Below are 17227 nucleotides of genomic sequence, written 5' to 3' on the forward strand. Positions count from 1 at the left end.
TTACTCATTTGGACATAAAAAATGGGATTTACATTTTTTATGTCCATTGAAAAAAACCTAGACACAAAAAAACAATAATTTCCTTGAAAGCGATCTTTGGTAAAAAAATGTTATGTTACATTTAATTTTTTTTTCAAAGGGTGATCTTTATAGTTGAACTTGAGACACACATACTGTTCCGGGTCAAATTGACCCGCCAATTAAAATAACGATAAATGAGTCATGCAGAGAGTATTTATGTTTTCCTCCACTTCTACTGAGTGTCCACTCAGTGTGGGTGGAGTTTGCCCACGGGAACAGAAAAGGTTCCCGTCAAAAGTTGTATGAACACCTGCTTTCTCGCAGTTCATTGTGAAGTAAAGAGAGTAGGGAGAAAGTGGGTTTGTGTGTGTGTGTGTGTGTGCGCGCGTGCATGTGTGTGTGTGTGTGTGTGTGTGTGTGTGTGTGTGTGTGTGTGTGTGTGTGTGTGTGTGTGTGTGTGTGTGTGTGTGTGTGTGTGTTGTGTTTGTGTGTGTGTGTGGTGAAATAAGGTTCATAGCTGTAAGGAAACAAACAGAATTGGACATTTTTAATCTTTTTTTGCACTTTAACTTGACTGAACAGTATCAATGTAACAAGTAGACGCAGGGGGGGCTGCAAATGTGTAAAATGAATAAATTTTCAATTTATATGTAGAGTTCACCTATTAAGACAAATAGAAAAAGTTTCATGCAATAAAAATACTGTCAAACTTTAAAACGGGTCAATTTGACCGCAACATAATAGGAGGGTTAATGACTGCTGAGCAGGACGGCTCTACAACTGGATTAAACTGTATTTATTTACGTTTGTTTAACATGACAATCTTAATCAAAATTAATATTAACTTTTTAGTAACAAATAATTTTTTTTTAAATTGGAGATCTTGTTTTATTTTTTTCTAATCTATTTTAAAAAACAAATTGGATCTGTCAACATTTTGACAGATTTTGCATCCCGCTTTGTTTCACCATCTAAATCTTTGGATCCAACACTTCAATTGTGTTGTAGCTTCTTTGTCTTATGTTTATTATTTATTTGTATTGATTATTGTATTTGCATTTATTGACACAATTTATGAAGTTAAATAATTTTAACTCTCTTTGTTTTTATCGGCACTAATTGATGTTTTTTTTCTAAGTGTGGCGCATTTACAGAAATATTACTGATTAAATTAAATTAAATTAAATTCATCTGGTTGTAGGAAACGGCTCGCAGAACACTTCCAGAACTATTCCAGAACTCAACAGAAAATGAACTGTGAACGCATAGGCTGATTCGTGTTCGGGCCCAACAGAACGCAGCAGAACCTGTAGGATCGCTGGGAGGGTTTACTGGATCCGGGTTCTGGTTCCGCCCAGGCGGTGAAGCGTTACGGGAGCCCGTGTCGAGTTTCACATATTCACTGACGGCTCGGCGCAGATGGACGGTGATGCGTTCAGGGACCCGGAAACATTCCTGCTGCAGCAGAATCTCACTGCTAGGCCGAACCTGAACCTCCCGGTTCCGGTTCCTAACCTCATGCAGACTCAGCTGCAGCAGCATGTCCGTCACCAGCTCACTGTTTGTTTGTTGACGTTTGGTTCTGATAAAAATTTCTCCATAATCAACTTCAGGTTTATTATATAAATACACGTTGTCATGGAGATTGTTCTGACCCTGATCCAGCAGATGTTGGGGATAAAACAATAAATATTTTTCCTATTCTTAAACAACTTCTGCCTGATTTATGGAGATTTACAGGAAATGTGATCTGTAGAAGTGATAAAAATGATTTAGTTTAAATATAACCTGAATAAATTCACTCGAGTCACCGAGTTTCTCTAGATTTTTATTAATCCTTTAGTTTTTTAATTATCATTATCCTTTACCAGCAGGGGTGCCCAAAGTCAGTCCTCGAGGGCCGGAATCCTGTCTGTGGTAGTAACAACCGTTTCAGCATGTCAGCGTTCTTCTTAGGCCTCTAATGAGCCATCAGTTGATCCAGTTGCGTTAAACCAGTCAGAGAACTAAAACACGCAGGATGCCGGCCCTCCAGGACCGACTTTGGGCATCCCTGCTTTAGAGAGCTGGACTTGAGCAGAAACTGTTTGCCATAAAACTAAGACAGCAGCTCCTGATGCTTATCGCAGCTGCAGTTCCGCCAGCAGCCACAGAGCGGCGCTGTTTCTCCACTTCCACAACTACCTGTATTTGGTGAAGGACTATATGTTGTAAAAATCTTCCAAACTGTTATTTTTCTCTGTTTTTTGGGCTCTTCGGCGGGTCCACTCCGTGTCTGAGGAAAATGTGAAGACACTTCTCTCCGTGTTCTGGAGAACCAGTCCCCATACGGCAGGTTTGGACAGCTGTTTAACAGAATTTGGGTCTGTGGTTGGAGGTTTTACTGCAAAAACAAGTTAGCTGAACAGCTAATCCCGAAAGTCCCGAGCGGGTTTAAAGAGTCCCCGCGGGGAGCAAACAGGCCGTTGGAGGTGAACTTTATCCAGGAACCGAACCCAATCCTTCGTGTTTAAATATTTTACTTCGGTTCGGTGTTTTTCCGTTTCTACTGAGCAGCAGCTGGATCGGTTCTGAGGGGATAAATGTCGCTCCAGTCCGCATCCCCGTTCAGATCCGGACGGTTTTTGCGGTGAAAAATGCGGTAAAGCGGGCGAAGCTCCGGCGTTGTGTCCGCTGACGCGGCGGCTCTGACTCTGCTGCCTCTGAGGCCTGCAGGTCGGGCTTCCACCGGGCTACAGTACAGCCCTCAACCGCTGTAGGAGCGTCGGAGGGCGGCTTACCACGCCGCCACCTCTGGGCCTGCGCGTCAAGGGATGGAACGGATGGAAGTGGACCAATGCGCAGGCGCAGGAGGCGGGGCACTACGTAGATCAAACAGCGCCCCCATGATTACCAATGTCAGGTGAGTGGTACTGCACCCACACAAGAAGCACCACATCCCGTTAAATTTTATAAACTTCAACCTCTAATTTAGTATAAAATGTTTTAATTTTAAAGTCACTATTTTATGTCTGTCTTATGGGAAAGCAGATTTTTGTTGTGATATTTTATGATGGATAAAATAAGATTATCAGTGATTTTAAATATGATTGTTTTTTTTTTTTTATTCAACTGTTTTCTTTTGCATTGTGCTTCATAATTATTTTAAGTCCATAAATGTATTAAAAATAAACATGCTGCTGAAAATGAAATAGAAATTTCATTTTACATTATCGTTCAGCAGTGAATGCTTCAAGTCGACAACTTGATTCAATCTTTTGGGTTTAATTAGAAACTTTTACTTCAAATAATTTATTGAATTTATTGCTTGGACCTTTATTGTTTGATAACTAGTATCAGTTGGACTGTTTGTCTGATTGAATGTAAGGTGCTTCAAGATGTGAATTGGCACTATATAAGTATAAATGAAAAAGTTGAGAACATGAAGAACATTTTGTCTAGATATTTGCTCCATCAGTCCTCATGTTGTTTCTTTAGCTTTTATAAAAACAGATTTAAACACCAGACCAGAACGGCAAAAACTTCCGATTATTCTGTCCAAGAAGCTCAATTAATTAAAATGAATCAGATTTTCTTTCCTTTCTGCAAATTAAAATAAATATTAAAAATAATATTATGACTTGTTTTAGCAGCAGAGGGAACAAATGTTGTTTTTGTCTTCTGTGTCTCTCAGTGACGGGATGACCGTCTTCAGCCCCGTGTCCTCGGCTCGGTACCGGCGCAGCAGCGTGTCCATCAACCCCTCGCAGGTGGGTAACCATAACACCTCTGAACAGTCAGGCCAGAAAGCCTGGACCTGAACCGGACCAGAGCGTCTGGAGCCGCTACGCTACATGGCCACTAGGTGGCAGCAGGCAGAACCAGAGGAAGTAAAATTCAGTCAATCTTCCTCTGTGGTGCAGTGAACATTTCCCTGTTTAATGTCCTCTGTGTCCACCTCAGGTCGTCCCCTTGTCTCCATTCTCCCTGAGCGGGGACAGACTGGACCACAAGAGGCCGGTGAGTCAGGGTCGGGGTCAAAGTTCACCGGGTTTCCCATGATCCTCTTTAAGGGATTGACTGATTGGACATTGTGTTTAAAACAGGAGGAGAACATGGAGACCACGCTCCGAGGGAGCATCCACAGACTCAGGTAACGCTCAGCCTGCAAGCCGTGACCTTTGACCTTTCAGGGACTCACCGCTGCTCTGCTTCTGCCTCCCAGTGCTTCCAGTCTGGTTCCAGCGCCACCAGGTAGCCTGTGGCAGGACCATGCCTCCACGGTGAGTTCCTCCGCTCTTATTTTGAAGGTAGAAGCCGTTTCCTGTCAGGTGGTTTGCTCATTTTATCCGAAGAAGCTCCAGGGTTTACATCCAGATTTACTCTCTGTTTCATTGAATCCAGATCAGGTAAACCGGTTTCAAGTTAGAGAAAATCGATTCTGTTCAGAGAAACTCAAACCAATTCAAGGTTTTAATCTGGGATTAATCCGGATCAAATTACAGGATTGAACGTATCTGGATTTAATCTAGATTAGAATAGATCAGATTAATTTAGACTAGATTAGTGGGATCTTAAAGTTTAGACTGAATCCAGTTTTGAGTGTTCAGACAGTGAGAATAATCCTGTTAAGGTTTTCAATCAATCTAGATAAAAAAAATAGCAGGGTCAAATTTTCAGGATGATTTTGGGTTTAATCCAGATTACACAGCCGGATTCCGGCAGAATCTGGATTAAATTTTTGATCAATATAAACTCATATTAGTCAGACTAACCTACATCAGTTTGAATCAGGAATCCAGATTAGACCAGAGTTAAAGCAGATTTATTGGATTTCATCCCTGAAACTAAATCCAGATTAGGATTCATATGTGGTTTAGATGATCAGGATTAATAAATATTGAGGGGTTAAAACGTTTAAACAGAGTCCGATAATCCAGATTAAGGGATCCAGATTACACTTTGACCCTTTGTGTGTCCTGCAGTGGTTTCCGTCTCAGGACAGCGGCGTCACACCCAACTCGTCGCCAAGCCCGACCCGGAGGTTCAGGTTCTGATCCACCTGCTTTCGTCTGAATTTCCAGTGTGAGGCGCTGCTCTGATTTTATTTATTTTTTTTGTTTGACCCACAGACCCGCCGCCAGACCCGCCGCCGCCGTAAGATGGCCGCTGCTGATGCCCCTGAAGAGGAAAGGTAGCGCTGTTCCAGTTCGGACGCCTCCAGGACTAGAATCCGGACCGGCTCGCTAACTGGCTTCTGTTTTTCAGGTGGTGTCGATTCGGACGGGCCACCGAAGAAGCTGTTTGTTGCCGGGGTGACGGACCCTGCCCACCGCGGCAGCAGCTACACTGTCAGGTGAGGCTCAGCGCAGACGCTCAGGTAAGGCTAGTCAGTCCTGAACTCATCGTAATCTCCATCCTCCGCAGTGTCTCCCAGGCAACCGTGGACGCTCCGCCTGTAGGGGGCGTCAGTCCCCAGCCCTGTCCACTGACCCTGTCCCCTCCCCCCACCTTCTCCCCTCACCAGCACCCCTAGAGCACCGCCCCCAATGCATCACCAACACCTGTTTCTGTCCAATCAGCTGCCAGCATCACTGTAAGCCCCGCCCCTTCCTGCAGACTTGCTCAGCGGCTCCCCCTGCTGGCTGCTCCGCCGCCCGACTGGGTACGGAGGACAGGGGGGCGCGCTGGACGTGTCCCCAGGAGGAAACGCGTCCCCACGACGCCTTAAGGGCCCGGAACGACTCGGAACAGGTCCACTCCTGACCTTTGACCCGGCACCGTCTGGAGGCACCGGACCAGAACTCTGAGGTTCTGATGAATACGACTCAGTCTCAGCTCCAGAGCCGTTCTGGGTCAGAACCGGTCTCTGTGTTAATCATACATCTTGTATAGAAAGTGGTTCTGGTTCTGTGGTCTGGTGCATCAATCCCGTTTTCATGATGACGTTCTGCTCAGTCCCGTTTCCACCAGGAGTTCTGGTCCGACACGGACGGTCCTGCGCAGTTCTCTGACGAAACAGACTTTGACTAGGCCGTTCTGTCTGGGTCCTGCTTCTGTTGGTGACCCAGTCCGGTGCCAAACCATGACCACACTACCAAGCTTCACAGGTTTCAGTTCTGTCCGCTCTGACCTTTGACCTTGGATTGGACCTGCTGGGATGTCTTCCTCTCCAGGTGACCTTTGACCCCACCCAGGCAGCAGGAGCTGGACCTCCTGTTCCCATGACAACGGGGACGTCTGGTGGAACCTCGCCACTCAGAACCAGAACCGGTTCTGATCTCCCAGAACCAGAACACCTGACACCATGCGATATTTGCACATCATCATCATCATCATCATCATCGTCATCCTGATGGTTTATGAGCTGCAGCGTCCAGCAGGTGGCGCCGCTGGTTACCTGACCAGACCAGGTTCTGTCTGTCCAGAACCAGGTCCGGTTCTTCTTCTGCTTCCAGCTTCTGCATTTTGACAGTTGTACAGTTTTCTACTTCATCCATCGCTGTGCCTGACCCGGTCCGGTTCTGTGGACCGGACCTCCGTTTCTCTTTATTTTCCTGTGAAGAACAGAACCGAGCCAGAGCAGCAGAACCGGTTTGATCCTGTTTTTGCTGGTTCTGATTTATTTCTGGTTCTGTTTCCGTCTCAGAGTCCAATCTGCTTCATAGAACACGGTTCTGATTAGCAGGACGGGTTCTGAAGCAGAACAGAACCGACCCGTAGCTTTAAATGGACTTTCTGTGGTTTTCTCTTATTTGCACATTTCCCCTCCATCCTGGTTCTGATGGACCCATGAAGAAGAACCGGTTTTGATGGACCCATTAAGAAGAACCGGTTCTGTAGCTGGATCCAAGCGGGACGCAGAAGAATTGGACCAGAACTTCTGCTTCACAGAAGCTTTCTAAGCCAAAAAATAGTCGAAGTGGGATTCTGGAGAGTCCTGATCCGATTTCAGGTTCTGGTTCCACACAGAGGTCCGATTGGACCTGGCTGGTTTCAGTTGGACCAGAACCGCTGTAGCAAAGACAGAAGAACCTGATTCAGTATTAAGTTTGACTTTGGGAGACCAAAGTGTTCAGATGTTCCCCGATCAGAACCTGTTTAATTTGGCTGATTCTGATGCACCGGATCAGAACCTTGGAAAACCTGGAGGAATCCCGGCTGAATTCTCTTGAAACAGTTGACTTGTAGAAGTGATTCTGGTTCTGGTCCGGGTTTGAAGCGGGGAGATAAAGGGAACTAAAAGCACATCAGACCTGATTTCACTGTAAATATTTCTGCTTTTCTTTGAGCTCAGAGGAGACGACATATTTTTCTGATCCATTCCCGGCCCGGTTCCGCCGTGGAGAACCGACCCGATAAATATCATGATATATATTGTTTATAAAAGCTGCCAGTGAAATAAAGTCTGTTCCATCAAACAGAACAACGCTCTCAACTCATGACTTCTTCCAAAGCTAATTGTTAGCATAGTGCTATTGCTAACTTTGAAAACATTTAGCACAGTTAGCTTCCCCTAAATTAATTCTTAGCATTAATTTATTGGCTGTTTGTAAACTTTATGTTGAATAAAGTCTCTGTGTTTAGCATTAGCTTCCGCTAAATACCGTGTCGGATTAGCGCTAGCGTATCTAGCATTTCTGATTACTGGTTTAGCACAGCAAAGTTTAGCAGTGTCACCACTGGCCAGACGTTTACATATAGATGTCTGAAGTTAAACCACACTTATGTTTTGGGTCAGAATCAACAGAACTTTTCAATTTTTTTTGAGCTGAAGAGAGAATATCTGAGAGATTTGAACTTTGATTTGAGTTTGGTTAGAAAAAAAACGGTTGGATGTATGTAAAGTCTCAACAGTACGTATAAAATGATTTTCTCCTGCATAATGAATCTTATTTACAGATTTCCAACTAAAACAACCCGAGTCCCTGGAATGTTAAACATCTGCAAATAAAGAGTCCAAATTTTTTGGACCGTCCTCCATGTTAGGAGAAGAAGAAGACGACAACAGATGTATGACCCATAAACAACAGCTGTTTATTAACATCAGATTACCAGATCCAGAACCCAACGGGTCAGTCTGGTTCTGGTTGGGGATTAATTAACCTGCAGCCTCCTCTACAGTAAAACTGGCTCTACTGTCCTTTCAGAATAAAAGCCTGTAGGGAGAGGAGGGGCGAGAGCTTCAGCGTAGAGGTCAGCGGGACAGCAGAGGAAGGTCACTGGAGTTCATGATGAGGCTGGAGTCCAGGTTCAGGCTCTCTGGTGGAAACGGGAGAACCGTTAGAACGGCTGTAACTACAGAACCTCCTGGTTCTGGTTAAATGGGTCAGAACCAAACAGCAATGTCTACCCACCTTGGTCAAAGTTCAGCTTCTTGTTGGACGAGCCGTCCCCGAGTCCTTCAATGTCCACCAGGTCGCTGTTGACGTCCGAGTCGTTCAGAGCGCTGAGCGTGACGTCTGCAGGAGGAAGAGGAGGGTGATGAGGAAAAGGAGGACGATGAAGAACATTCAGTCTCGCTCCTCTCTCACCTGCTGTCTTCTGCTTTTTAATGGGCGGGGCTAACGACGGGCTGTTCTGCATCCCCGTCGCCACGACAACCTGCGAAGTCGGTACAGTAATCATGGCAGGGGTTGTAGGGACGGGGGCTGGCGCCATGGTAACCGCGGCCTTCTTCACAGTTTTCTTGGGGGATTCGGTGGCGATGGGGACTCTGCTGTCCTCATACAGCTTCCTCTTCACTGTGCTCTTTATCTGAGCGCTGCAGAAGAAGAAGATCAGCCAATCAGCTTTCACCTTACAGCTGGAGACGGGACACAGAGGTCATCAGGACCCCCACAAAGAAGAAAAAACATGACGACAGCAAGAAAGGAGGACGACTGAAGGCCGTCAGACATGTGATGACATCATCCTAAACACCAGGGATCTGTTCTGGACCCGTTGGTTCTGGTTCTGGTTCTGGTCTGTCTCTGTACACCTCAGCTTGGACCTGACCAGCAGCTCAGACAGGCTTCAGCAGCAGTGGGGACACTTCCATTGACCTGCTAAACCACTGATGCTGATAGCAAAGCTAATCTTCAATTAGCATTTTTGCTAACTTTGAAAACGCTTAGCGCAGTTAAATTAATTTTTCTGGATACATTCTAAAGCGCTGATATAATTGGCTGTTTTGTAAACTTTCAGTTGAATAAAGTTAGGCGTTTATATTCATGCTCTTATTTTGAAGACACAGCTTTCCCATTTCCTCTCCTCACCATCTTCACATGTGATGTGGTGCAGCAAATGTTTACTCTGTACCCAGAATGCATTGCTATACAGTGAACAGTTTGCAATCTACTGATGTTCTTGGTGCTTTTGGTTAAATAGACAAAATCAGCAACAGAATTGGCAATACTCAACTGTAGAGCTATGATGTAATGCATCACTGACACATGGTGGGTACCACTATGGCTAAAGTTACAATTTTAGTGCTTTACAATTAGCTGCTGATGCCATCTTTGTATAGCATTAGCTTCAAGTAAATACTTTGCTCATGGAGCGCTAGCTTTAGCTGAATACCATGTTTCTATATAATTTAGCATTAGTTTCTGCTAAACACAAGTTAGTGTAGCACGTCAGCGCTAGTTCACTGAATACCATGTTGGTAAAGTGCTTTAACGTTAGCACTACCTTGCTGGTACAGTGCTAGCTTCTGCTAAATACCATGTCGGTGTAGCATTTATAAAGCTGCTGCTGTCATAGTTCAGATGTCACCATGACAACTGTGTATGCTCCCCCTGCTGGACGCCCAGTGGAACCTGCTGTGGCTCCTTTAAGACTTACACGGTGCGCTCTTTGATCACGGTGCTGATGTTGTTGAGGTCGTCTCCGAAGCGACGCACAGCCAGGCGCAGCATCTCAATCTCCGTCTCCGTCCATTTGGCTCTGAGGACGAACACAGCGTCACTTCAGTTTGTCCTGCCGGCACAGAACCGACCCACGGCGCTGTGGAGGAGCTGCCTCCAGAACCGGGTCAAAGACCAGAACCAGCACAGGCTGGGTCAGCTGTTAGACTCAGATAGGAAGTGAGAGGCATCTCTGGAGTTCCACAGGGATCAATCCTCGTTACACTTCAGCTCTTAATTCAAACTGATTGAAAAACCGCCCTGAAGCCTGAACTGAAACAGGCTGATGGGAACAGGTCTGGTACATGTGAAGTTACAGAACTATAGATTTATTTTCCATAACTGCTTTAAATCGCTGCTGTTTGCTGTGATTGTGTACAGAGACAGAGGAACGGACAGTTTCCTGATTATTTCAGAGATCTGACTCGTTTCAAAGGCCGGCAGGATTCATGTCAGACAGAGCTGAGCGTGAGCCTTCATGTCGGTTAGCTGTGACGGTGTGAAGGTGAGGCTCACCCTGCAGGGCTGGAGTCGGACACCGGGTGGAGCTGCATGGTCAGCTCGCCCAGCTTGGTGAAAGCTGCTCCAGCTGCGGAGAAGATTTCCCCGACCTGCAGAGAAGAATCCAACTCTTCATCATCACACTCGGTCATCAACATCATCACTTTTGAAATCATTCAATCCAGTTACATTTGTTACATGTACAGTGACTTGCAAAAATATTTATACCACTTGAACTTTTCTATTTCTATGTCACATTACAACCACAAATATAAATATGTTTCACTGGACTCTAAAGTGAACACAACGTGTTACACAATGGTGACGCAGAAAAATATATATTCATCATTTGAAACAATTTACAACGTCAAAAGAAAAAGAAAAGTTTTCAGCCCCTGTCATAAGTTCCCTGATGACTGCTAATGATTAAACAAAGTCCACCAACACTGATGATATACTATCAGGTAGTGAAAGTGTGGTGAGGAATAGAGTTTATGTTAGTTATAAAAATATATATTTTTAAAACCTACTGAAAAATGACTTATTTGTTTACTTTGCTATAAAAACTGAACGGAATGGAGAAAAACCATCAACAACACCGAGTATTTATTTCTTTATTATTTAACTCATAATGTTCATGTGAGCCGATTTTATCTACAGACTCTGATCATTTGTTTCGTAAAAAAGCTATTTATCCTATCCAGTCTTTATTATTGCTAAAGCCAAAAATATATAATTGCTAAGATTCTGAATAAGATTTGGTGCGCAGCTGAGAGATTAGCTATTTAAAAGATTCGGACACTGAGAATATTAAAGGTTCGGACAGGTGAAAACAAGAGACAGTTTACCTTAGCAGAGGCTGATGTCATTTTAGGAAGTATGTGTTTGTTTGAACGAAATCACAACAAAAACAAAGCTAACACAAGTTAGCCGCCGTTAGCTTCAGTTAGCCTGCTGCTAGCGGCCCGTTAGCTCCATTTAAGCCTCACTGTGTTTAATTTCAAACGGCGGCTTAGTCCCGGAGGTTCGCAGCCAATAGGAGGATTCAATGCTGTTGAATTTACATCAGAAAATACATATTTAGAATAAAAATAAAGATGCAGAACAACAATGGCAACCAGACAGGATGTGGCGAACAATGCGCGATTTTACCACTTCAATGCTATTGGTCCGTTTCAGAGGAAGAGGCGGAGTTCCGAGTGCTTCCGAGTAAAGCCGAGAGCTAAGGATCAGCTGACTGCGGAGCTCTGTCCTTCAATGGATCGTTTCTGAACTGTTCAGATAATCAAACGGAAAAATAAGATTTGATTATTCGATTGATTGGTTGGTGAACGCCGACATGCCGTCGCTTCTGTTCTGCGGGCCGAAGATGGCCGCCTGCGGGATGGTGATCAGCATCTGGGGGGTCATCATGCTGGTAAGAAGCCAATGGGAGCCGACTACTTCCTGGATAGAATGCTGTTAAATTGATCATTCTGGTTTACATTTGAAACAAAATATGAAAGGTTTATATTTGGGATCTGATTTATTTCTGAGACGCTGTGGAACATATTCAGATCAAATGGCTCAGGATAATTCCTGTGCGAGAGTCAGCAGATAGACGGATCCCGGGCAGTTGAACTGAATGTACTGTGGCTGCGGATCTGTCTGCGTCTAATTAACGGGATGGGAGGGTAACCGGAGGGGTCACCCGGTGCTGGTGATCTTTGGGCCGGGGTGGATGATGGTCTTTAACCGGGACTGGTTCACTGATCTCCGGTCTGTTATGACTGGTTCCTCCATGGCATAGTCACGTGACCCTCATGTGATTCTCCACAGCAGGAAGTCCGATTATAGCCACGATTCCAAACCTCACAAATCAACACAAAATGATGTTTAATTCTGAAGGAGAAATAATTAATGTGCTTTTTTTTTTTTTTTGCAAGTGAAATCTGAATAGTGCGGTGGCACCTCGCTCTGCCCTTCCACACGGAGTCTAAGCTCCTACTAGCTGCAGGTCATCTGGGATTTTTCTCCACCACAATCTTTTATCTGGACTTTGACTAGGCCATTCATTCTGACCCATGAATCTGTTTGATCTAAAGCATCCCATAATATCTGTGGCTGGACGTTCAGGTGGTCGTCCTGCTGGAAACCAAACCTTCCAACAGCATGATGCTGCCACAGTCAGTGTTTGATTGAATTTGCACACAACATTTTCCATGTAGATCTTCACAGATAAGTTCTTAATACTAGCATTAAATGCCATAGAGATTAAATATATTTACTGATTTTATGACTTGTGCTGGATTTTATTTGGGGGTTTTATATTAAAGGGGATGAATACGCCATAAAAACAGTTTTAGCTGTAAACTGTAACTCCTCCTTCCACCTGATTTTATGCCCCAGTGTGTTGGTCTGAGCATCCCTGCTGCGCCCCCGCGCCTCATGTTGAGCCTCTGCTCTTGTCTTCCAGGCCATGTTGGGGATTTTCTTCAGCGCCAACTCGGCGGTTCTGATTGAGGACGTCCCGTTCACCGAAGAGGACATCTGGGAAGAGTGAGTCACAAGACAATTTGAATGTTTAGTCCTGAATCAGCCTGTCACCATGGCAACCCATCCCAGTAATTATTACAATAAACGATGATGTTGTTCTTTTGAGACCATTTTCAGGTAATTTAATGATAATTCAGGTTTGCGCTCTCAGGTACCAATAAACTTTAATTTTGTAACAAACTCTTATCACTGGAACTGTGAGACGTTTTAAATGTCCAAAACCAAAAACAGTAAATAAAACTGAAATAAAAACTACTCGCAACAGAAACTATGAATAAAACAGATGCCAGTCTCTGTAAACAAATAAATATTAATCAGGATGGAAATTATGGAGGTAATTTCAGTTTATCATGTCATGAATTGATTATTGATTAATTGATTAACTGGGAGAGGCCTCCTCCAGATGAAACTAGATCTGATCTGAAGCTTAAAACCAACGTCTAAAATCCCCTCAAGTTCAGTTTAAAACAGACTCTGGAGTAAAGCAGAAGATTTAGTGGAAGGTAAAAATAGATCTGGATCTCAACTTACCTCTCTCAAAGCTTGTTTTGATTAAACATCTGGATTAGTTTTTCTGTTCTTTGGTTTTTGGGCTAATCAGATCAGAACTAGAACAGCATGAGGTTTTCTGCTTCATCCACAATTAAAAACCATAAGAAAAAAATATTATTTTAAAAACCTTTGTGGTGCAAAGGATCATATTTATGAAAACTCGACATCTCCCAAGTTCCTTTGACTGAATAGAAGCAGATATGATCCAACAGCAACTCTGGTTAAAAGTTCTGATGGTTCTGCTGGAACAAATAGTCCAACTAAAGACCAGGAAGCTTTGAAGTTACATTTAAAAAATTATTAGCAATAATCTGAGTTATTTAGTTTGATACAAGAGGAAATAATGGAGTTAACCTAATTTCTTTAGCTTCAAACTAAACATGTAATTAGCAAACTAAATACTGAAAAATGTTTAGTTTGAAACTGTAACATTTATAAATCAATGAATTATTTGGTGAAAATAAGACTGAAACAGGCTAAATAAGCCAAATTATTTCTGTTCATTTTTGGCTGTAACTTTCCAATCATCTGGCCTGGGTTCAGGTCGTGTCTGGTTTGGGTCGGTCAGCCGGGTCAGGCTGGGATCAGAACCAGAACGCAGGCTAACCGCTGTGTGGTCTGTCCCGCAGTAAGCAGCCGCCTCAGAGGATCTACGCTCTGTACCGCCAAGTGGGCATCAACTGCTTCATCGCCGCCGCCATCTACGTGGCGGTGGGCGCCATCTCGCTCTGCCAGGTGCGGCTCAACAAGCGCCAGGAGTACATGGTGACATAAAGGAGCCACGGCAGGGCTTGACCTCTGACCCCTGGGGAAGGTTCACCACCTGACCTGCAGTCTGATGTGGTCCTGGATCAAGCGAGGGGGCGGAGTCTGGATAATTTATTCTGAATCGTGTTTACTGTTGATGTTTGTTGTTGGATGAAATGTTGCGTCGTTCCTCTGAACCATTCCCAGATATCTGTCCCACTGACCAACCAGGAGAAGGCCTGCTCCTCTTCCTCCTCCTCTTCCTCATCTGTGTAGTGATGAAAATGTGCTCAAGCTGTTCTGCTGGATGCTCCTTTACAATAAAGTGTGAATGTGATTAAACCCAGGCTTTTGTTCTCATTCTTCAGCTAAAATAAACCAACATGTTGGTGAGCAAATGGAGTTCAGGTTGGCTGATCAAACATCTTCAGACTGAAACTAAATGTCAAAGTAACATTAGTAAAGTCCAAAATTCCCCAACTATCACACTTCCTTTTATGTTCTTCCTGCTGCCATGAGCTGCCCAGGCTACTGTTGGAAGTCGAGAAGCTACCGGCAGTAGCTACACAACTATAACTGACCTGAATCTGTTGTAGTCCTACTTTAGGACTGCACTGGACTTTTATAGTTCAGTATAGTTGGTGAACAAAGGTCAACACTAAACACAACAATAAAAAAAAAATCTGGAATCATTAAGAACACACACCAAAAAAGTACATCTAATTACTGTAAAACTTTACTGCTACTGTGATGTAAGTTATTGTATAGTTAGTGTAACACGGTAAAAAGTAAATTCAGTTGTATTTGCAAATACATTTGTTCTATGAGAAGAAACTGAGGAATAAATCACCTTTTGAAATAAGCCTTTCAGTGTTTGGTTCTAATCAAATGAAATAATCATGAATTATTCATATCCACTTGGAATAGATGAAGAATAAAATTAGACAAGTTTTTTTTTTTACAGTTTCTGTGGACCACTTTGTGCTAAAACATCTAACAATGAACATTTATGAATATATTAACTTAAGCTTTTCTTTATAAAATAGTGGATAAAAGTTATTTTAAAAATCAGAACCAATATTTGGTTAATTTTCAGGTTGTTTCTTTACGTTTTCTTTGTTTTATTTTAAGTTTCAAGCAGTAATCTATGGAGCCCCTAAAGGGACATGGAGGAAAAAAAAGGAAAGAAATCCCGACTTATTATCTCGAGATCCCGAGAAACTAAGTCGAGATCTCGAGATCCCAACTTATTATCTCGAGATCCCGACTTATTATCTCGAGATCCCAACTTTTTTTTCTCGAGATCCCGAGAAACTAAGTCGAGATTTCGAGATCCCGACTTATTATCTCGAAAGTCGGGATCTCGAGATAATAAGTTGGGATTTCTTTCCTTTTTTTTTCTCTCCATGTCCCCTTAGGGGCTCCGTAATAATCCGTTCATTTTTAATAGGATTTAAATAAAAGGACTTTGTTTGGATACTGAAGAGCTCCTCCCTCAGCAATATGGCGGCGGTGACGTATTACGGAGTCACGGCCATAGACATCAATACGTAGACCCCTCATGGAGCGCTGATTCGTACGTAACAGCGTCCGCCATCTTCTATGTGGCAGCAGGTCGATCGGATTTTCTTAAGTTCTGTGCTATGTGGACTTATTTCAACCGTTTTAGGAAACAAACTGGATTCATTAGGATTACCTTCCCCAGGTAAGGATGAAAGATCAGAATTACTTGACTTTGCACCCAGAAATTCGCTTCTAAACTACCGGAAAATATTTCCTATGTAGCTAAATTGGCCCGAAATAACCGTTGACTGTTAGCGTAGCAGCTAACGTTTTCACACTGTTATCTAATGAGAGAGATGATGAGAAACCGCTGTTAGAGGGGAAGTACATTAAAGACCAGGGGATTTTGTGAGGAAAGATCAGTCAGGATCAAAGCTGGGGCTGCTGTTCTCTTCTTCAGTCTGTTTCTCAGCTCAGCTTCACCATGTCGGTATTTAGCTATAAAGATGCTACGAGTCAGAGCCCAACATGCTGAAAATGTCTTTTTATGAGTGTGAAAGAAACATATATGTATTTTCTATTACACTTTTGGATAATTTCTCTTTTATTCTTGGCTTCAGCTTGTGAACAAGGACGTCTCAGAAGTCACTGGAGTTCTCCCAGTGTGACCAGCAGACTGAAGCCATGCCTGTGACCAGTGTTCCCAGTATAATGAATAAATGTTTTATTCTTTCACTTTTTGTGTATTTTTAAATATCTCAATCTGAAGTATTAGTGTATTAATGTAGCTTATGTAATGAAATAAAAATAATTTACTCCGTTAGAATTATTTTCACTCTTTGCTGTCAATAGCAGAGTTGACAATAATAATAGTACTAATAATAATAATAGTACTAATAATAATAGTAATAAATATTTATTCTCTGGAAAAAAGTAAGAAAAATATGTAGTATAATGCTTGACAATGATTGATTTATAAATCAAGTCATTTCTCTAAGGTATAAAAATAAATACAGGAAAATTATTTGTTTCTTGTCTTGAAATGTTAAATGCACATTAAATTATGGAATTATGTAAATATATTATTTATTAAAACACTGTAAAAGTTTGTCTGTTTATCAATTTCAAAATAAAATTTTTCGGAATCATTTTGATCAAATAAAACATTGTGCTCTTTATTCAGAAATGCCCCAAAACAATTAATCACATCAAAAGTTAGAAACTCTGTCTTTAGTAATTTTTTTGATTGCCAAATAAATTAATGTGTGTGAGAAAATGTGTCAATGGCAGGTATTAATTTAAAATACTTTGTAGAACGGCACTTTAAGCCGTTCTACAAAGTACCTAACTGGCACATATTCCACATTCAATATGGCGGACGCTGTTACGTATCTCAGCAACGGCCCGGCCCGCTCCATGAGGGGTCTACGTATTAATGTCTATGGTCACGGCCACTAGCGCAACAGTTCATGGGAAATTCCCGCTTCGTTAGGTTGTGGCGC

The 17227-nt window shown here is 42.9% G+C and overlaps 3 protein-coding genes across 5 annotated transcripts; 2 read left to right on the forward strand and 1 right to left on the reverse strand.

Moving 5' to 3' along the window:
- Positions 1 to 2088: 2088 nt before the first annotated feature.
- On the forward strand, positions 2089 to 7451 carry LOC103459861 (P2R1A-PPP2R2A-interacting phosphatase regulator 1). 2 transcript variants are annotated; one of them, XM_017303022.2, is made up of 9 exons: positions 2089 to 2923; positions 3695 to 3770; positions 3964 to 4020; positions 4107 to 4153; positions 4226 to 4283; positions 4986 to 5044; positions 5133 to 5194; positions 5269 to 5356; positions 5428 to 7451. In XM_017303022.2, the coding sequence occupies exons 1-9, from the start codon at positions 2835 to 2837 to the stop codon at positions 5534 to 5536; spliced, it is 645 nt and encodes a 214-aa protein (XP_017158511.1). In that variant the 5' UTR covers positions 2089 to 2834; the 3' UTR covers positions 5537 to 7451. The 2 variants fall into 2 exon arrangements, with proteins under 2 accessions (XP_017158511.1, XP_008400007.1); XM_008401785.3 differs by having other exon boundaries at positions 2091 to 2923; positions 4986 to 5050.
- Positions 7452 to 8014: 563 nt separating this feature from the next.
- On the reverse strand, positions 8015 to 11587 carry bacc1 (BPTF associated chromatin complex component 1). 2 transcript variants are annotated; one of them, XM_008401782.3, is made up of 6 exons: positions 11237 to 11587; positions 10404 to 10498; positions 9826 to 9927; positions 8535 to 8764; positions 8358 to 8462; positions 8015 to 8262 (listed from the first exon to the last, which is right to left on the reverse strand). In XM_008401782.3, exons 1-6 carry the CDS (start codon positions 11255 to 11257, stop codon positions 8198 to 8200), a joined length of 618 nt encoding a protein of 205 aa, XP_008400004.1. In that variant the 5' UTR covers positions 11258 to 11587; the 3' UTR covers positions 8015 to 8197. The 2 variants fall into 2 exon arrangements, with proteins under 2 accessions (XP_008400004.1, XP_008400005.1); XM_008401783.3 differs by lacking the exon at positions 9826 to 9927.
- rnasekb (ribonuclease, RNase K b) lies at positions 11586 to 14564 on the forward strand. The gene is made up of 3 exons (XM_008401781.3): positions 11586 to 11805; positions 12844 to 12926; positions 14105 to 14564. The coding sequence occupies exons 1-3, from the start codon at positions 11728 to 11730 to the stop codon at positions 14247 to 14249; spliced, it is 306 nt and encodes a 101-aa protein (XP_008400003.1). The 5' UTR covers positions 11586 to 11727; the 3' UTR covers positions 14250 to 14564.
- Positions 14565 to 17227: the final 2663 nt, after the last annotated feature.

Source organism: Poecilia reticulata, chromosome 14, assembly GCF_904066995.2.
Source record: "Poecilia reticulata chromosome 14, P_reticulata-male-v2, whole genome shotgun sequence".
Classification (NCBI taxonomy): domain Eukaryota; kingdom Metazoa; phylum Chordata; class Actinopteri; order Cyprinodontiformes; family Poeciliidae; genus Poecilia; species Poecilia reticulata.